The sequence below is a fragment of the Nanorana parkeri genome, unplaced genomic scaffold, assembly GCF_000935625.1.
Source record: "Nanorana parkeri isolate BGI_ZX_2015 unplaced genomic scaffold, ASM93562v1 scaffold530, whole genome shotgun sequence".
NCBI classification, from domain to species: domain Eukaryota; kingdom Metazoa; phylum Chordata; class Amphibia; order Anura; family Dicroglossidae; genus Nanorana; species Nanorana parkeri.
In genome coordinates this window covers 841,126-861,863 of record NW_017306798.1, presented here as the reverse complement: position 1 = coordinate 861,863, position 20,738 = coordinate 841,126, and the positions used below count along the sequence as shown (strand labels likewise).

The window sequence follows — 20,738 nt, the reverse complement described above, 5'->3', positions numbered from 1 at the left end:
GGGGGGGGGGGGGTTGGGGTTTCTACATACTTTTGGCCAAACAGGTAGGTGTGACAGCAAGGTGTTCACAAACCTTTGTCCATATATTGTTTTACCTACTGTATAGGTTCCATCTAGTACATTACAATACGAAGCAGTACTATGCATCTTAGAATGTGGGAAATGTGCAGTGCCAGAAGTCATGACGATTACTCAGAGTTAAATAAGATTGAAGCTGCGGCCTCCCTGAAAAATCTTTATTAACTTCCAACCGAGGAGCACAAAAAGACAGCCATGGAATATTATTCAGTGTGGAACCCAAAGTCCTCCTGTAGATGTTACTTGTTGCCATCAACTCCAGAAAATGCTAAGAAGATATATTGGTGCGGTTTTACTTGCTCCAGTTTTCTGTACAAGTGGAAAAAGTCCTCAAAACGACAATGGAGAGCCGAGAAGGATGTTTACGAAGCTACGACATCCATCATGCTGAGCCGGCAGGCAATTTCCTGTCTTAAGGTGAATTCATCGCTGATAGGGATGCATTGAAGCCGACTTAATGTTAGTTTTAATATTGCTGGGCATCTTACCTGTAAGGGAAGTAATGAAATGTATATTACTTAAAAAAACAGACACAACAATAACAGAAAAGACAAAAGATATCAACCAAAGATGGCCTATACCTGGCTGTCCAGCCTGTGCCATTCCGACTCCACCCATGTGCTGTGGCTGATTAGGGGCCATGGACATCTGCTGCATAGACGCAGCTCCTTGTAACATCCCGCCTGCCCCGGCCTGTCCTGCACCCATGGGGCCACCAGGGCCTGGAGGACGACGGTTTGAAAGCCCTTTCCCAAATGCCACGGCGGCCACAAGGGCATTTGTGTCGGTGGGGTTGTAGGTTTGCTTATTCTGACGTAAACCTAGAAAACAGAAAGGCAGGTTGTAAAAGGTACGGACCTCTGGTTATACTGTAACATAAATTTAAATTGCCCAGACTGTGGACATAAAAAAATATTTAAACAAGCACTAAAAAGAGCTTGAAAATCCCTGGTTGACCTCTCTAGCTGCCGGCACTGTGGAGCAATTCATTCTCAAAGATCACAACAAACGCTCTATAGTGGTTTCAGTCAGTTTCTAACAGCTTAGAATCACCCGCTTTGTGTTCACATTAGAGGACTTTGAAGATTGATTTTTCTCACAATGCCTATAGCTACAGAGGTAAGTGAGGTTACTGCATCTTCAGAACATGAAGAAAAAAAAAACTTTACTGTGCATAGTCTGCTTCACTTTAAATGCTTTTCTGTTTGGGTTGCATTAATTTTAAAAACAAACTGATGTATGCTCTAAAATAGGCCCTCCGGGAATGAACAAAATTCGCCCTTGTAGTGGAGCTACGCCCGCACTGCAAGGAATAAATACTTGTTTTGGTCTAGGGGCTAGATTAAAGAACAAGATATATTCACTTGATGCTCGATCCCACCTGGCTGCTACACCAGTCCACGTAGCCTCTTCTCTCCACAGGCTTCGGTGGTTTAACCCCCGCTGATGACCTTGTGTTCAATGCAGGGTCATTCACCTGCAGATGTGAGGACGCTGAGGGACATACCACAGCCGGTGCAGAGAGGTGAACGCTGACTGCTGCAGGGATGAGGCGAGTATATTTTCTGTATTCCTAGACCAAAATGAGCATTTAAACCTTACAAGTGTGCTGGTACCCCCACTGCAAGGCCAATTTTTTTCATGGAGTTCCTCTTTGAAGGTTGAACTCCAGGAAAAAGGTTTCTTTAAGAAACAGCACAAGTTAAGTAATGTAGCCCCAATAAGTATAGTAGGTGCTGAAGACTGCTGCTTAGCATAAAAATAATACCTTGCTACAGGCCAGCTCCTATACAGGAGAAAGGAGAGGTGTGTATGCAACATGATCTCACCTCCTCCATTCACAGAACGCCTTGCATTCTGTGAAAAATATGCAAGGCTTTTTTATGAATGGGTGATGAGAGAGAGGGGGATGGGTATGTGACTGGAGCCATTTTGTGGCATGCTGGCTACTGAATGTGCTTTTGCTTGTGTACTGTGTAAAGCCTTCCATGTGTACCTTGCTTTAAAGCTGGTTATGAACTGATGAGTGTGTTTGCCATTTGTTTCACTTGTTGGAGCCATTCACTGTCACAGCTTCTCATCCCCGCAGTGCCGGAAATACAGAGCTGTGCAAGAGTTAAGCTTTAAAAAAATCACAACGGAACTGTTTTACAAATGTAGCTCCATCCTATCCTAAGGAAACAGTAGCTTAGGGTCTTATATAAAAACCCAGAAACCGTCTCCCGGCGCTGGTAACAGAACTGGTGCCGACGTTTGGATCACATGACTTCTCCTGATGTAGAGGATAATGGAGGCCTGACGCCCGCAGGCACATTCTCATCTTAATGTTAGTCCACCATGAGACAGAGATCATGTGACCAGTGACCAAATGACTAACCACTAAAGAGTTCCTGGATTCCTATAGATTTGAGTCATACTAAAGGTCAATTTAAAGGAAAACTTATTATAGAAGCATGTGGCATTGCTGACAAGCTTTTCAGAGTGCAAGCTACAGAAAAGTGTCCAACCCACTGCACGTTATACTCACTCAAAGTGGTGAGCGATGATTTAAGGGACCTTAGTCCACTACAACGGAGGGGGAGTGAGGTTCAGGTGAGTATAACTTTTTTTTTTAGCACCTAGACAAAAAACAAGCAGTTAACCCTTGCAGAGTGAGGGTAGCCCAGCTGCAAGGGTCAATAAAAGCTTTGCCCCGGGTTCTTTAACTTTGGCTATGAGGGTAAAAAAAAAAAAGTACATTATATTGAAAGCATCTCCAAAATACTTACTTGCTACCTCAGAGTCCCTTTCCTCCTTTATCATCTTCTCCAGCAGGTTGTTGCACAGCTTGTTCATGCTTTGGACTTGTTTCTGAAAAGAAGATGATTTAGTACAACTGCACAACCTGGACCCCTCCTGAAGGAACATCAAATCTCAGCATTCACCCGACATACTGTAAAGCTCATCAAGGGATGAATGAAGACAGACTGTGCGAGCACTCAAGACCATAAATCAGTCAACTCATGCAGCCAAATCTATACCTGTGCTACTTCCGGGGTGATCCGGGCCGCCTCTGAACTCAGCTGCTTCTCCTGCTCTTCCACTTCAGGGTCGGGCTTTGTTCTCAAGTGATCAGGGACCACTTCGTGGCTGAAGACCGGGACTCTTCCTTCCGTCAGGCGCTGCACACATCAAAATCGGTTATACTTACTCTGTAGACAGATGCAGATCCGACTTGTGAGAACACGGAGGGATCCATACTCACCAAGATCTCCTCATCTCGGTCTGGAGTAAGCAGGAGCGGGATAATGACCTGGTTTTTCAGCAGTGGCATCTTTTCATTTTTAAGCACTTTATTCAGCGTGCTCAGTTGCCCAGAAAGCAGCGCAAAATTGTCCAGCACGGACGGCCTAGGAAGAGATAACAAGAAAAGGATATTGTGGAGGGCCTGGAAGGGGCATCCTGAAGGTGCTTCTTATGAACGGTGATAAAGAAATGTAAGTGAGCTGGAAGGACATGAAGATGGTGGAAAGTGCCTGTGAAGAACAAGTGAAGCCCCGAGCATGCAAACATCTTTCCCAATCAAGGTTCAGTGGAATCCCAGAGTTCCTCCAGAGAGTGCTAGGGGTTCCTTGAGCAGTGAGCCATGACAAGCTAGGCTGTTGAAAATACAATGAATACCAACGTAAGGGGAAATTTCCCACTGACATTTAACATAAAGGGCCACTTATAACCATTATAACATTACAGGAGGGCCTGGATAAAATAGGGGAGTGGGCAACTATATGGCAGATGAGGTTCAATGTCAATAAATGCAAAGTAATGCATTTTGGGGTTAAAAATAGGAAAATGGGTTATACAATTATGGGTGTGCCACTAGGGAAGTCAGAAATGGAAAAATATTTCGGGGTCATTGTAGACCACAGACTGAATAATAGCTTGCAGTGTCAGGCTGCTGTAAACAAAGCTAGTAGAGTCCTGTCCTGCATTAAGAGGGGAATGTTTTGCAGGGACAAGTCTATAATTTTGCCACTCTACACATCAATGGTTCGGCCTCATCTGGAGTATGCGGTCCAGTTTTGGGCACCGGTACACAGAGGGGATGTCCTTGAGCTGGAAAGAGTCCAGCGGAGGGCAACCAAACTCATTAAGGGGATGGAGGACCAGAACTATGAGACAAGGCTACTAAATTTAAATATGTTCTTGTTGGAAGTGAGGAGATTAAGGGGGGACATGATTTTCATGTACAAAATGTTCCATAGTCATAGCAACATTAGCAACAAACTCTTTACGATTAACTCCATAACAAAGACTAGAGGCCACCATCTAAAATTAGTGGAGAAAAAATTTCAGCACAAGGGGCGAAGGGGGTTCTTCCCAGTTAGAGCGGTTAGGGTCTGGAACTCGCTGCCACAAGCTGTGATTTCAGCCAAAAGTGTGGAATCGTTCAAGAAGCTTTTGGAAGATTTCCGTAATATACAGAGGTACAGGTACAGAATGAGATCACACAAAGACCGATACATACGCACACATCAGCAGAACCATATGCATACACGCAATAGGTTAGACTCGATGGACTTATGTCTTTATTCAACCTCAAATACTATGTAACTTCTACATTGATCACCAAGGGGCATTTCTCCACTGATCTTCATGAATTTCAGAGACATGCTGCACATGCTTCTTGTTATTTTCCTAGTGGCAGGAGCCACATGCCAAAAAACTACCTGCACCTACATACTAGTTCATATATAAATAGATTATTTTAACTACTGCGATTCCTTAGCTTGAAAAATTGTGAGAAACCTCCAAAACACATAAGTCATAGTATTGCTGCCATCTCCCCACAGCCCGGAGGTGTGAGGGAGGATCCATGCTGCGAGGATGCTGAAGAAGCCACTATTATCCTTTTAGCACATGGTGCGTCTGACGCTCTGATATCTAAATGCAGGAGGGGCGTCCCTTTTCACAAAGCCTCTCCGTTAGCCACCGAAGACTGTCACATCTTCTTCATTGGCTTGTGACAAGCTGCTCCACTCCTATATGCCTGTGAGTGTATTCTATTCAGATTTTATTGAAGAGATGAAATATATGAAGGTCATCTGGCACTCGGCCCTCTGTTTTTATGTCCTCTGCTAAATACTTGTTCATGCTTGGGTCAGTTAACACTTATTTCTGTAATGAAAGGCTGGACAAATCCCCACAACCAGGACGCCGATGCTCACTAAAAATGGCAGCTGGAGTCTAATATTTGAGGTTTCCTCTAGTTGTTGGCAATGGAGCTGGCTCCTGGTCTGAACAGACTGGCTACTGAATTACCGTATTTTTCCGTGTATAAGGCGCTACTTTTTCATAAAAATCTTTATCTAAAAATAGAGGTGCGTCTTATACACGGGGCCGCGGTTTTGAAAGTGCTGATACCACTGCAAACTAGCCTCACGGATTGCAGAGACAAGATAACAGTTCTCCTCCAGTCATAAATCTTTTGAACCTGACGTCAGCTGTTGCTGGGGAGACCGTGTAGGCAGTGCCCAGAGCGATAATGTCGGAGCATTCTGTGACAATAAAAATGTCAGAAAGGGAAAAACAACCTGTAAACTCTCTAAACTCATGGTATGGTGTCAAACAAGAGGTGATTGTAAAGTCCTTCAAGAAATGTGGAATCAGCGATGCCATGGACGGAACTGAGGATGATCTTGTATATATAGACAGTGACTCAGCAGACAGCAGTGATGCAGCAGAAGTTGAAGAAACTGATATGTTTGAAGCTAAAAGTGATGAAGAAACCAGTGATGCAACAGAGGCTGAATAAAGTGATTGGCTCAGGAGGTAAGTGTGATGCATAATATCATTTAAAATATTGATTTCTGAATTTTGGGTAAGAAAAGTTGGGGGAGTCTTATACATGGGGGCGTCTTATAGACGGAAAAATACGGTACATATTCATTTGCCCACCCCCCGCTGTAAGGTCTGGTTTATCGGTTACATTTAGTGGTACCATTGAGGTTAAGTGGTGGTAAGTGACAGTTACGTTTTCCTATGTGATAAATCTATAAAACACATGCAATAAAAGTCATTTGTGTGGAAACTTTGCATGCTGCAATCTCTGGTGCTGAAACTCCAACACCAAAAATCAATAGATGGAACTCTATGACACATAAACTTTATTAAAGGGAATCTATGGTCGAAAACTAAAACTAAATCTGTATTTCTATATTGAGTTTCCACGAGTTATATCCCACTCCAGATCCATCTAGAAGTTTGTAAACTTACTTATTAAAAGATGTCGATAGGATGTAGTTTCTCAATGCACTGACATATTTCACTCCGCCCTGGTGTCACCGCTCTCACAGAGCCTGACTTCTGAACTACAACTCAATGTCTTAACAATGTAACATTATCATTGCTTGAAAAACAAAAACACAGAGAGCGCCTCCATCGCGTATTCAGGGTTCTGACGAAGGAGGCGTGACCTCGGAAACGTTAACCATCAGGGAGAAAGAGTAGCCGGTGGGCTAAGCCTTTCATGCTTTTACCGGTTCATGCCTTTTTTAACCTCAATCCTTGTGAGTATGTTTTTATCTGTTTAAATTATTTTATTAAAATGTTTTTACGCGATGGAGGCGCTCTCTGTGTTTTTGTTTTTCCAGAATTGAGGTTTCCCTAAAGCCATTTTGAGAGCCTGCCTCATTCACGGTGCACACTAAAGATCACTGCAGATGTTCTCCTTGTTTGGACGTAAGCCGCTGGTGCTTTGTTACATACTGTTTATTATCATTGCTTGCTGGAAGCAATGCATGGTGGGATATGTAGTCTTGAGAAATGGCGATTGCATCACATCAAGCGGCAGGGAAAGAGATGCAAAGCACACTTGGATTCCAGGAAGTTGGTGGAAGTGATGGGCAGACGGAAGGCAGCGCTACATTAAAGGGATTTGTTTCTAGCAAGCTTTGCTTGTATTACCAGAAATAACTTTATCGATATGCGCTTACAATACCGAATGCAGAACACAAGAGATATTGTGAATATGTACTTTATGGAAGAACAGAAACATCAGTCAATCAGGGTGTTATGCCATTATAATAAAGCTACTGAGATGTGTGAAAGATGAACAATGAAATGTAATGTGCCCTCTGTATAATGAACGCTGATGGAGCCTCTACAATACGTCTGTAACCTCCCCCGTACACTCCTTTATTATTCATAAAGGTTAATTGGGAGTGTATTTAACTGCAAGTTGGATACCAGCAGGGGTAATGAAAGCCCATTTATGATACAGATCCCAGAACAGGAAGAACAATGACCTTAATTACTATGATGAAGCTATATTAAAGGGCCAGTCCACCCTAAAATGAATACTTACATTTTTAGTAAGTAGAAATAAACAGGTTTCTCTTGGGGAGAGCGCCGATTAGATATTTGCTCCTCTCATGGATATTGAGAGGAGGTCCTACCTCCGCTGCTAGCTTTTCAATACAACAAAAGGTTCGAGAAAATCCCATAGTGGGAGAAAACACGAACAGTTGCACTGGCACGGAGATCATGCTACTGAAATTCCCAAAAGTGTCAATAGATCATTGGGTGACTTCCCTACATCTGAAATGCCAATCCAGAAACAGCCGCACTCCGAGGGTCTTCACCGAAGATAAAAAATCTTATTTATGACGCAAATACAGTGGTACCTCGGTTCACGAACTTAATTAATTCCGCGATTCTGGTCGCAAACCGATTTGGTCATGAACCGAATCGAACTGTGATCTCGACTTGAGGAAGCCATGACCTTGTGTCAGAGCGGGGAAAATGGCTGTGGTTGTTTTCGTCACCCGAAGCGGAGCTCGCGAACGGAGGTAAAATTTTGCTGAACTTTGTGAACTGAGGTACCACTGTACATACTGTTTGTTCCTCGCCATGTGTGCTCAACCCTAACGTGTGTCACCATTCCAGCATTCAGTGACCTCTATGAGTAAGCCGGAATGGTGAAATGCATCAGAGGTCAAGCACACATGGGGAGGAACAAACAGTATGTATTTGCTCCGTAAATAACGATTTTTATCTTCAGAGACGACCCTTGGAGTTCGGCTATTTCTGGATTGGGTTGCTATGGGCGACAGCACACCTTTGCCTGCACCTGGGATGCAATCGTAGTGCAAGCCGGTTTTGGAATGGGAGCGGCGTTTGCTGTGGCCAATTTTGGATGGCCTGACATTTTATTAGCATCATGGTTTAGATAAAGTACAATTAAAGCCTCAATATCTCCATTTTATCTAAAGTACGCAGTCTCCCATCATTGCTCTTATAAAGTTAAAGGACGTCTATCATCAAAAACTAACATTAAATATGTATTTCTGTAATAAATTTCCATCCCACGACTAATAACCAGATCAATCTGAAAGTTCTTAAATTTACTTACTGAAGAGGCCCACAGGATGTACTTCCTCAATGCGCCGACACCATCTCACCCAGCCCTGGTGTCACCACTCTCACAGAGCCGGCATTCTGAACTCCAATATCTGAACAATGTAACATCATCACTTCTTGCTGGAAGCAATGCATGATGGGATATGTAGAGAAATGGAGATTGCATCACATCAAGCAGCAGGGAAAAGGACGCAAAGCACACTGGGAGTCCAGGAAGTTGCTGGAAGTGATGGGCAGACGGAAGGCAGCGCTCACTACTTTTTTTCAACTCAGCTTTGATTGCATTATCAGAAACACCTCTACTATGTATTCCTATTACAATGCTGATGTTATAACCAGAGAGGATATGCCGGGACTTTTGCAACGAGCCTTTGAACTAGCTAGAAAATGTGATTGCTCCAGAAGAGTCCTTTTCCTGGCACAGCCCCCCTCCCTCATTGCACATCATAGCCCTCTCCTCTTCTGGGAGTGTCTAATTACTGTTTGTGCTGGCCCAGCTCCTCTGCACCTCCCTTCAACTCCCTACATTACTTTATATGTAGTTGCCTGGAAAGGAACAAAGAAAAATGCTGTACATTGGGGCTGGTAGCCAATGCTCCTTAAAAATTACAGCTGCCTAACTTTTGAGGGTTTCTGTTCTTGTTGACAATGGAGCTGGCTCCTAAATAAATACTGCGGGCTACTGGACTAGACAGACTGGCTCCTAAATTTCATAAAAATTTGTCCACCGCTGCAATAAAGTGTCACTTGAGTGACAACCCTGAGGCTGATGTCACATTCAAGATGGTGGCACCTGGCAGAAGTCTCCGGTCTTTTGAAGGGCTACTCAAGGTGGGCTTCTACAAGTAAATAACATGCATGAAATATGATCAATGCACATATAATCCTATGGTGACAGGGCCTCTTTACTGCGACTACAGTGAAATAATGAAGTTACAACCTGTCTGTAAAATGCATGTTTAGAGCTTACATTTCTGATGGCCAGTGAGTCAAATCTTTTGCAGAACCACAGACGCAGCTGTTATCTCCACACTTCTGAGTGTGTCGGATACCCGGTCCCCCGCTGGACACTGTGGTAAAACATGTTTCTGGAGCAGATAAATTATTCTCCAGGACTTCTCCATACTTACCAGTTCATGAAGGCCCCCCTTCATCATCTGCCCAACCCTGATGGAGGGGGGCCTTTTGAACATCCAAAATGCTTTGCCTCTATGTCACACTCACTTCCTCTCCAATCCAGCACAGGGTCTCCTCTCCAGCATCTGGCTTCTCAAATTAAAGCCGTGCCAATCAAAAGTGATGTGTAACTCATCGGTCAAACAAGGTATCGCTACACTTAGGGTGAGCCAGAGCATCCTGAGACACGCAGTGAACCCAGAGCACCCTCTGACCTCTAGTGACACCTGTAAATACCCAGAGAATCCTGTGACAAGCAGTGTACCTAGAGCACTCTGTGACCCCTGCCTGTGTCACCCAGTGAACCCAGAGCACCATGTGACTTCCAGTGACCCCAGAGCATCCTATGACAAGCAGTGTAGCCAGAGCACCCTGTGACCCCAGCCTGCTTCACCCAGTGTACCCAAAGCACCATGTGATTTCTAGTGACCCCATACTGTCACCCAATGAACCCAGAGCATCCTTTGATACCCAGACACCACAGAGCACCCTGTGTCCTGAGAGATGTTCTATACAAAGGTTTTAGCTGAATGTAGGCTTCATTCCATTATACACAGCACTTCCAATGTAAACAGGACATCCATTGCTCAGTAGGTTTGCCATCATGCCTCACTGTATACAGTTTTCTTGCAAATTGTTTTTTGTGACTCTGTTGCTAAGTTTCTTACCTGTTGATCCTGCCATTATCGGCACTTCCTGTTTCACACATTGACTAGGCTGTTGGGCTGCCTATCAAGTCTATCAGATTGACAGTCCAGTGGCCAACTAAAGAGTGCACAGCTGGCTAACAATGCTGCTGGCGATTGTGAAGCAGTGACTTAGTAATGTCAGCCTGCAACAGGATGTGCTACTAAGTGCCAGATGTCCATTTAAAAAACTTTGCAACAGAGAAACAAAAAAATGTTTTTGTCAAGAAAACTGTACACAGTACGACATGATACCAAATATACTAAAAAACAGAATCAGAGTCTACATACACTTTCAATGTAATACAATATCCTGCTCTTTATTAAACCAGAGAAGAGAGCGCCGGTACTTGGCGAATGTGTGTCTTTGCTTACCAGGTCAGACGCTCATACTCGTTCTCCAGCTTATGAATGAAGGCAACCAAGGAATTCTTTATATCGGAAACCTGAGCACTAAGGGTCTCCAGGCTACTCTCCAGCTGCTTCTCCTCTCGCTGTGCAAACAAAAAAAGGAAATTCAGAAAATAAATATAAAACGAGGAGCTTAATGGTTTAAAGCGGAAGCATAGTGCATGCATACAGTGAGTGCCCAGATTATTATGACCACCTGAAGTTTGTAGGCAAATTAGCTATAATTTCGCGCTGAAGTTGCTAGAGGGCCAGACCATTATAAATAGTAGGGCTGCAACAAATAATCGACATAATCGATGATTGAAAAAGTTGTCAACTTTTTTAATCATCGATTAATTGGCTTCTGGTTAGTTGGCCCTGTTCACGGCTCCACACGCGCTGCGTGCCGCACCTCCTCCCCTCCTCACGCTCGCCGCTGCCAGAACCGCAACGCATCCACGCTCCACACGCCGCACCTCCTCCCCGCCTCGTGTGTTTAAAGACCGGACTGTCAGCCGAAAATCTGGGTCTGAACGTGCGAATTGTGGCCGTCAGCGACTAGTCAATGTTAGGGCAGAACGGGGGAGGGGCAAGACTGGTACAAGACAACAGAAGGGCAACAGTGCCGTGTCAGATTCCTCGCATCACCTTTCATCATCTCGTGGAGTCACGAGGCGGCCCAACCAAGTACTGATGGGGGGGTCATAATAATCTGGCCACTCAGTGTACAATACCGTCTTTGGATCCCCCACCCCCACTGATAACAATGCGATTCAAATGTTTCAATCAAATCATTTCATTTTTCAGAAACATTGGTTCTGAGACCCGGTGATGTCATCACAGACATAGGTGGGAAGAATGTAACTGATAGAGTGCGGCACATCACTGGGTCCAAGATAACATATGCCATGAAAATGGAAAGGCTTTATTCAAAGATGTCATTATACTGACGGGGAGGGAGGGCCAGGGAATAAAATATAAGCAGATCCAACTCCAGCTTTCATCAGAGCTCTGTTATTATTATTATTCACTTGTATCAAATATCACAGCAACAGGTTCCTTCTGTCACCTCAGAGTGTGATGATTCTCTTCTCTGACATGTACAATAACCAGGACGTATCAATCTACACGTTATTGTGTACACGCCTCTCACCACGGCTCTGAGCTGGGAGTTGTTTAGTAGCTGAGCAGAAATAGTCATGGGAGAGGGGCTGGACCCTGGGGGAGCCATCAGTCCTGTCAATCAATAACATTTTAATGGGGCGCCATCCATATTCATGTACTGTAGGCCACTTTTTCAAATGATAACACAGAAAGCATCTCCTGAAAGCGCTCCTCGGGTGAAGGAGGGATCGGGAAAACCTTCCTAGCAATCAATTTAGGTGCATTAAAGAAGAACCCCGGACAAATAAAACCTAAACCCTGGCAGTAGGCCTACCCCGGCACTGCAAGGGTTAAGTGTTCATTTTACCTAGAGAGCTAAACTAAAAATGATATATTCGCCCGAACCTGGCTGGCTCCTAGACTGCTCCCTCCAGTCTGTCTCCTCCTCTGCCCTGGAAATGGAATGTACGCTGTATAGGACTCACAGGATCTTAGACCACTAGAGCAGAGAGGGAGTGAAGCTGAAGGGATCGGTCTAGGAGCAAGGCGGAATCGTGGTTTGGGTGAGTTTTAAGCGAATGAAACCGCAAAACTACTCATCCACTCCCTTGTTATCTCTCGTCTTGACTATTGCAACTCCCTCCTCATTGGCCTACCTCTACACAGGCCCCTCCCCCTTCAGTCTATCATGAATGCAGCTGCTAGACTCATTCACCTAACCACCGCTCAGTTTCTGCAACCACCCTCTGCCATTCCCTGCACTGGCTTCCATCCCCCGCCCCCCTCTGCCGATCCCTGCACTAGCTTCCAATCGCCCAAAGGATAAAATTCTAAATATTAAAAGGAGAACTATGAGGTGAGTGAAAAATCAGTCAGCCTCATTGTTCGAGCCGACAAATGACAATGAAACTGTCACAGGTCGGCTCAATAGATCGGGAAGTGAGCGAACACATACCGTCGCTCGCTCACTTATCGATCCTGTCCCTGCAGAGAGCCGTGACTGTCACTCACGGCGCCCCGCAGGGATCCCCCCCCTCCCCTGTCCGATCCTCCAGCGCTGACTGGTGGAACGCATGGGGAGGGGGCGGGTACAGCTGGCTAAGCCAGCTGTCAATCACGCAGCTGGGTGGACGGACAGTAAAAACATCTTGGGGTGTCCGGGCTCTTTAAATCAGCCAACACTGAGAACCAAATACAATTAATACAAATACATGTCAGCCTGACCCGAGAGGAGCGTCTGCACAACACTGACTTCATACCGGACCAACCTGATACCAGATCTCATTCTGTATACAAAACATACATTTCTGGTAAATTACAACCTGCTGACAAATGGACGGTCCACCCAAAACTGATATGCCACTCACAGATTCAGTCGGGGGTACATTTAGCTCTTCTCTCATATATATTTATTGGGTCCCCAGCAGGGCTGCAGCTAACAATTATTTTAAACTTCAATTACTTTAAAAAAAAAAAAAAAAAATTTAAATAAAGAGATTTATTTAAAATAAAAAATACACAAATGCCGCGTTACAGACAAAGTTTACTTCAGAATAAAACGGTGTGCACATTTTTTGCAATTGCACTGCACTGGAACGCACCTCCTGTTTCTCCATCAGGTCCTCCTTTGCTGATTGACAGCAGGAAGTGGGCGGGTGCAATAGCCAGCCTGCTATTGCATTTTACAATATCTTCTAGCAGGCTGGGTATGGCTCCCAGCCTTTAGATGCAGAGGAGGAATTAGGCAGCAGCGGAGACACGAGGGGCTGAGAAGGACTGGGGTAGCAGAAGAGGTGCGGGGGAATGCAGTCACAGCGGTCTCTCTTCCCCGCTGATGCCAGCTACAGTGGTCTGTGCCCCCGCTGCCTCTGCCAATACAGGTGGGGAGCGCACCGGGGTTTGAACGGGACACAGACCGCTGCTGCCGGGACACACACACCGGAGCAGCAGAGCGGCGGCAACTAATCGAAAATCAACTAATCATGAGAATCCTCGCCGATTATAATCGATTATCTGTTGCAGCCCTAGTCCCCAGGCATTAACGAGCCTTTAACCCTTGCAGTGCAGTGTGAGGGGAGGATTTTATTACTACTTTTCTCTTTAAAGGAACTCATTCCCTTCATGAGCGTGATGATCACCTGAGGAGCAGAGCGGCGGCAATTAATCGAAAATAAACTAATCGATTATGAGAATCCTCGCCGCTTATAAATCGATTAGATGTTGCAGCCCTAGTCCCCAGGCATTAACAAGCCTTTAACCCGTGCAGAGTGAGGGGAGGATTTTATTACTACTTTTCTCTTTATAAGAACTCATTCCCTTCAGTCTTAACCAGGGGAAGCAAAATAGAAGCAGATTAAACTTCAGCTTTCATCAGAGGTCTGGTATTATTCTTTGGTCTCGTTTTTGGAGTTTGGGAGCGTGATGATCATTAATCATGTGCCACGTTTACAGAAATCTTTTGTTTCATACTTTAGGGGTGATGAGAGGGTCGAGGCTCGGCCTCCGAAACGCGTTTGCTTTGTATACAATCTATCAGAATAAAACTGTATGTGGACCATCATGGTGTGACACTGTAATTGCAGTCTTATCCATGTAGAAGTCCCCAGCCATCCACCCCCTGACAGGGGATCCAAACCCTCGCCACTCTACTGAAAACGAAAAAAAAGGCTGCCCTCACAGACCTGCATCCCGCCGTCTACGCTCTCCGCTTCTCACCATGGAGACCGGGCACTTCCGGCGCGCTGCACTGACGTCATCACAACACGCTCTGACAGGAGGGGAGGGGCCACGGAGTCCCCGTGAGGAAGAACGGTGACCACGCCTCCAGAGCGGAGAGCCCCGGACAGAGTGGGCGGGGAGAGCCGGGCATGGCGGAGAAAGCCGACAATGAGGTAGAGGAGAGCCCCCGCCCGGGGAGAAGTGTGTGTGGTGTCTGTGTGTCCTTATACCCCCCCAACCTGGACTGTATCACCCCCAAACCAAGTTATATCACCCCAACTGAGGCTGTATCGTCCCACACTTCCCCTCCACACTGGGGCTGTATCACCCCCAAGGCCTCCCAACCGAAGTTTTATCACCCGAATTGGGGCTCTAGCAATATCCTCTACACTAGGAAATGTATCACCCCAATTCTCTCTAATTGGGACTGTATCTTCCTAATACCCTTCATCTTGAGTTAGATTATTGAAATACCCCCCAAACTGGGGCTGTACTACCTTAATACCCCCAACCTGAGTTATATCACCCCAATACCTCCCAAATTAGGGCTATACTACCCAAAAATTCCCCAACTTGAACTATTATCACTTCTATGCCCACCACCTCCACCACCAAAGCTTTATCACCCCGATACCCCTAACCTGGTCAGTACTACTCCAATACCTCCCAAATGGGGATATACTAACCCAGTACCCAACAACTGGGGTTATATCACCCTAATACCCCTCAAATGGGGGCTTTATCACCATAAAATGCCCCAACTGGGTGACACTACCCTGTTATCCCCCCAACTTGGGTTTTATTACCCCAATACTCCCAAATCAGAGCTAAATTGCCCCAGTACCCCCAGCCAAGTCTATACTGCCCCAATAACCCTCATTTTGGGGCTGTATGACCCCAGTACTCCACAGCCAAGGCTACCTGTATACCCCTCAACTAGGGCTATATTATAAAAGTACACCCCACAACAAGGTTTTGTCAGTCCAGTACCCCCAGATTGTGACTCTACTACCCCAGTATACCCCCCCAAGGGCCGTACCACCCCAACTATCCTCATCAATAGGACTGTTCAGACGGTTTCGGCAGGTGCGCTGTAGTCCTGTAAAGTGAGAATGTTTCAGAAATAAGTGTTCATAGTTTATTTTTATCGCTGAACAAAATGGAAAATTAACGAAGAGAAATCCAAATCTAATCCGCCATTTTTCTGCGGCCTTGCGGCCAAAAAGCCGTACCACCGACGCGGGAGCAAGGCTAAGCGCCTCAACTGTGCACGAAAACATAGGAACTGGGGGTGCAGAAAAATGTCACCAGCTGCTCTGGACTGATGAGTCACGATGTAAAATATTTGGCTGTAGCCGGAGGCAGTTTGTTTGGTGGAGAGCGGTACAATGATGAGCGTCTGCAGCAACTGTGAAGCATGACGGAGGTTCCTTGCAAGTCTGCTCCTGGAAGTTATAGTTTGGCTCCCACAGGGCCCAGATCTCACCATCATGGAGTCCTGGAAGTTATGGTTTGGCCCCCACAGGGCCCGGATCTCACCATCATGGAGTCATGGAAGTTATGGTTTGGCCCCCACAGGGCCCGGATCTCACCATCATGGAGTCTGTCTGGGATCACATGAAGAGACGTAAGGATTGGAGGCGGCCGACATCCTCAGATGTACCGAGACCAACCTACCTGCCAAGTTCCTTCATCACCTGTGTGCAAGTAATGGGGGGTCACCCGAAATATTGACTGGAAGAAGGCAAAGGGGGGTCACCCCAAATATTGACTGCAAGAAGGCAAAGGGGGGAGGGTAACCCCAAATATTGATTGGAAAAAGGCAAAGGGGGGGTCACCCCAAATATTGATTGGAAGAAGGCAAAGGGGGGTCACCCGAAATATTGACTGGAAGAAGGCAAAGGGGTGGTCACCCGAAATATTGACTGCAAGAAGGCAAAGGGGGGAGGGTAACCCCAAATATTGATTGGAAGAAGGCAAAGGGGGGTTACCCCAAATATTGATTGGAAGAAGGCAAAGGGGGGGTCACCCCAAATATTGATTGGAAGAAGGCAAAGGGGGGGTCACTCCAAATACTGACTGGAAGAAGACAAAGGGGGGTCACCCCAAATATTGACTGGAAGAAAGCAAAAGAGAGGGGGTCACCCCAAATATTGATTGGTTTTGGATTTCTCTTCTGTTCATTTACTTTCCATTTTGTTAATTGATAAAAATAAACTATGATCACTTTTATTTCTCACTTTACAGCATTACAGCGCACTTTCCGAAAAGGTCTGCACAGTATATCACCTCAATGCCCCCCAGCCAAGGCTTCACTAGCCCAAATACCCCCAGCTGTTGCTATATCACCCCAATACCCTCTAGTCAGGGTGTGATATCACCCTCAGTCAGGTGGGTGTCACCAGGTGTGGCCACCACGCACGTTTTATGGCATGCGCGGTCATGTACTTTACTGCTGGAGGCCATCTTGGTGATGGACACCGGCAAAGAGAGGAGGGGATATTGACTTGGTGGGATCAGGTATGCCATCCCCCCTCCCCCTCTTGTGCCGCTGTTGGGCTCTTATGACCAAGTGCCCGACTTAGGGGGTGACACCAAAATGACATCCCCCTCTGATGGTGTCACCCGATGTGTGACGCCACTTAGTGGGAGGTTTATAGGAAAATTTGAGGTTGTCACAATAATTCAGAGCTCCGGGGAAAATGATTATTAACCCTTGCAGTGGGGTTACCCCCCTCGTACTGCAAGGTGTAACTGGTTGTTTTGGTCTATGGCGGAAAATAGTTATACTCATCCGATCCTCCAACCGGCTGTCTGTCACAGATCTTCCTCCAGCCTGTTTTTTCCTCCACTGCAGCAATGGTAAGTCCCTCTGTGTCGTTAGGCCCCATACACTGTGTATAGAACATGATGACTCGGGGACCTTAGACCACTGCAGCGGAGGAGGGGGGACAGGCTGGAAGGGACTGGTTTCAGAGCAAGCCAGCTCTGGGGATCGGATGAGTATAATTTTTTACCTTTTAATCAGTGGCGTCACAAGGGGGGTGCGGCCCGAACCCGCGTGCCACCATTGGAGGGGTGACACCAAAATGACTTAGTCATTTTGGTGTCACCCCCCTCTGAAAAGTCATGGACCGAACGCCCGACAGTATCAGGAGAGAGGAGGGGATCCGGCGGCATACCTTATCCCGCCGGGTGACTGTCCCCTCCTCTCTCTGATGGCGTCCATCACCAAGATGTCCGCCGGCAGGTACCAGATACTGCCGCGCGTGCACGATGACGTCACGCGCATGTGCAGCGATGTCTCGGCGAGGTGACACTCGGTTACCGCTCCGGGTGTCACCCAGCCTCGGGACGCCCCTGCCTTTTAATATCTCTTTTTGTATCATATGGTACCTTTTTTAAAGGTCCGTATTTTGAATCACATGACCGGCTTTGCAGGTGAGAGGTTTGTCATGTACACTTCTATAGAGGAGGGTCACCTCGGGAGCTCTGCCACCATAGTCCTCTGTGGATCTGCCCTAAGTGTGTGCTGTTATCTCTCATTACTGATATTTATTGATATGACCCCTGATTAATGGTTAATGATTCTCAGTAGAAGAATTGGGTACAAAGTACTGATGGGGAGCGGAGAGTGTGTACAGAGCAGAGTGACTTCATCGGGGAACAGAGGGCGATGGCGCAAGTTCTCTACATTGGCCCCCGCACACCCGGAACATCTCTGAATGAGCTGACAAACATTGTGAATGAGTGATAGAAAGGAGAGATAATAACTGCAATGATTCTCCAACTTCCTCTAATGTAACCTGAAAGATATTTGTTGCTGTACAAAGGTCAGATGAGTCAAAGCAACGGCGCCGACCCCAAAATCATCCGAATAACGTAACTGCAAAATGTTATCATCGTCTGTTCACGTAAAGCGACCTTTACCCCCCTTTGAGTAAAAGTCACATCAGCATATCAGCTCTGTATAATGATATGAAATCATCTGACATTCATTTGCTGAACAAACACATTTTAATTTTATTTGCAATTATTGTTTTTCTACTTCCTGGTCCTCTTGGGAATTAGTAATGTAATCGGGTCTTGTCTCCGCCCCCTCCTGTAATAAAGACCGCTCACTGCTGCTCTCTCTCCTTGTGCAGAGTGACTGGTCTTGTCTCCGCGCCCCCCCTTCCTTTAATAAAGACCACTCACTACTGCTCTCTCTCCTTGTGCAGGGGGACTGGTCTTGTCTCCGCCCCCCCTCCTGTAATAAAGACTAGTCACTACTGCTCTCTCTCTTTGTGCAGGGTGACTGGTCTTGTCTCCGCCCCCTCCTGTAATAAAGACTAGTCACTGCTGCTCTCTCCTTGTGCAGGGTGACTGGTCTTGTCTCCGCCCCCTCCTGTTTTTGTCTGCAGGTAGCCTGTAGTGGGTGAAGCTACTGAGTCCCTCCCACGGTCTCTGCACGGGTTATGTGCAGCACAGTGATAGTATCTGCTGATTTTTCAAGGCAATATCTGAGTCTGATGCACACAAAGTTAATTTTTATCCTTTGTGGCTATTGAGGAAGATATGTAAATGAAGGTGTTTGTTTACATAGTACACATTATATAGAACGCAGTGGAGAGAAGCGCGGTCACTGACCTGACTGTTGCCCTGCAGGGGTTCCTGGGTCCTGACCAGCTGGACACAGTTGTACACCTATGAGCAGGTTAAGACCGTTGGTATATATGTCCTTCAAGTGCATATTTAGCTAAAGTTCAGATTTAAAAATTATTAAGTACAGAAGACGCTTGGGATGACGTTTGATCCTGGAGGGAGAGATTCTCCTGCACACAAGTGACTTCCTGTCCGTAAACATGTTTATCAAGTCTCATCTCTTCCCCTGGCAGGGTGTCATAGAAGGAGTGCTGGCATGTGCCATGTCATTGTGCTCTGGGAGAGTCGGCTGAGTTCAGCCAGGTAGGCGCTCGAGTTACCCACATCCTGCTCAATGTTTTGTGTCAGGACTTGGCAAGAGTTCAGCACGCTGAGGCCAATGGACCGGGCATGGGAAGGGGTTTGTAACACAATCATCTATACCTGCACAACAGCAATACTCCAATGTCCTTCTAGAAAATTGCAGCCTTCCCTTACCGTCTGTGGTGTCCCCATCCCTCGCAAGGTGGCGTCCCCATCCCTCGCAAGGTGGTGTCCCCATCCCTCGCAAGGTGGCGTCCCCCATCCCTCGCAAGGTGGCGTCCCCCATCCCTCGCAAGGTGGCGTCCCCCATCCCTCGCAAAGTGGTGTCCCCATCCCTCGCAAGGTGGTGTCCCCATCCCTCGCAAGGTGGTGTCCCCATCCTTGAGTTGCCACTAATTTTAGAATAACCATCCTTATTTCTCTCCAAGGATCGGATTCGGCGCTCTACCAACTAGACATGTGCCATTCGTGTCATTCGGAATCAAAATTCGGATTATTTTCCCAAAATTCGGACACGTCCGAATTTCCGAATCCCACTGCATCCGAATGTGTCCGAATCTGAATTTCTATTTCCGAATTTCGGATCGCGTCTGAATTTAATTCAAGAATGAAACTGAATTGGACATGTGACTTTTTTGGCCAATCAGATGTGTTTTTTGGTTTAATGCTTCCGAATGGGTCTGAACACGAATTTTCGATACGGCAACATGGGAGCCATATACATATATTACTAAAGCTGAAGCTTCCAGACCCCAATGCAATTCGGAAATTCGGGTCTGGGAGCCTCAGCTTCAGTATACATATCTCTATATGGTTTTCTGTTTTACTCGCAACGAATATTCGTAAACTCATCCGAAACTAACGAAAATTTGGATTTTGTCCGAAACCCGAACCGAATTGAATTTCGGATCCGAATTCCGAAATATCCGAACCAAATGTTTCCGCAGCTTACCACCGAAGCGCCAATGTTTTCAGCCCATGGGGACCTCATGTACATAATCACATCCAATATGATCACCGATGAGTTTTGCAGCGAGGCTCCGAAATGACAGTAAATGTTTTGTCTTTTGTTATACTTTACAATGAAAAAAGGAAACAAAAATATTTTTGGGTGAGCCCCAGTACTAGATGAACAGATAATTAATAATTAGAAATGTGGACGGCGGATTTTACTATGAAAGTTCACACAAGGACAAGGACACGGACTCGAGGAAAACATCGACGTTCAGTGTGTCCTGATAC

The 20,738-nt window shown here is 46.1% G+C and overlaps 2 protein-coding genes across 4 annotated transcripts in view; one reads left to right on the top strand and one right to left on the bottom strand.

The window, feature by feature from the left end:
* Positions 1–478: 478 nt before the first annotated feature.
* MED8 (mediator complex subunit 8) lies at positions 479–18,826 on the bottom strand. 3 transcript variants are annotated; one of them, XM_018561569.1, is made up of 8 exons: positions 18,822–18,826; positions 14,513–14,526; positions 10,713–10,831; positions 3,323–3,467; positions 3,099–3,239; positions 2,847–2,928; positions 660–899; positions 479–566 (listed from the first exon to the last, which is right to left on the bottom strand). In XM_018561569.1, exons 2-8 carry the CDS (start codon positions 14,516–14,518, stop codon positions 502–504), a joined length of 798 nt encoding a protein of 265 aa, XP_018417071.1. In that variant the 5' UTR covers positions 14,519–14,526; positions 18,822–18,826; the 3' UTR covers positions 479–501. The 3 variants fall into 3 exon arrangements, with proteins under 3 accessions (XP_018417071.1, XP_018417070.1, XP_018417068.1); XM_018561568.1 differs by lacking the exon at positions 18,822–18,826 and adding an exon at positions 18,750–18,756; XM_018561566.1 differs by lacking the exon at positions 18,822–18,826 and having other exon boundaries at positions 14,513–14,573.
* SZT2 (seizure threshold 2 homolog (mouse)) overlaps positions 14,619–20,738 on the top strand; it is a 141,358-nt gene continuing 135,238 nt past the window's right edge. Inside the window, exon 1 of the mRNA XM_018561561.1 lies at positions 14,619–14,722. Coding sequence (XP_018417063.1) covers positions 14,699–14,722 — 24 coding nt within the window. The 5' untranslated portion in view covers positions 14,619–14,698. The remainder of the gene's footprint in view (positions 14,723–20,738) is intronic.

What these genes read in the sequence shown, in the direction of transcription:
- MED8 (XM_018561569.1), bottom strand. An exon ending in GAGTATGAGCGTCTGACCTG is followed by an intron (nt 3,468 to 10,712) that starts GTAAGCAAAGAC and finishes ATCTCTTCCTAG; the next exon opens with GCCGTCCGTGCTGGACAATT. An exon ending in ACCGAGATGAGGAGATCTTG is followed by an intron (nt 3,240 to 3,322) that starts GTGAGTATGGAT and finishes TGATGTGTGCAG; the next exon opens with CGCCTGACGGAAGGAAGAGT.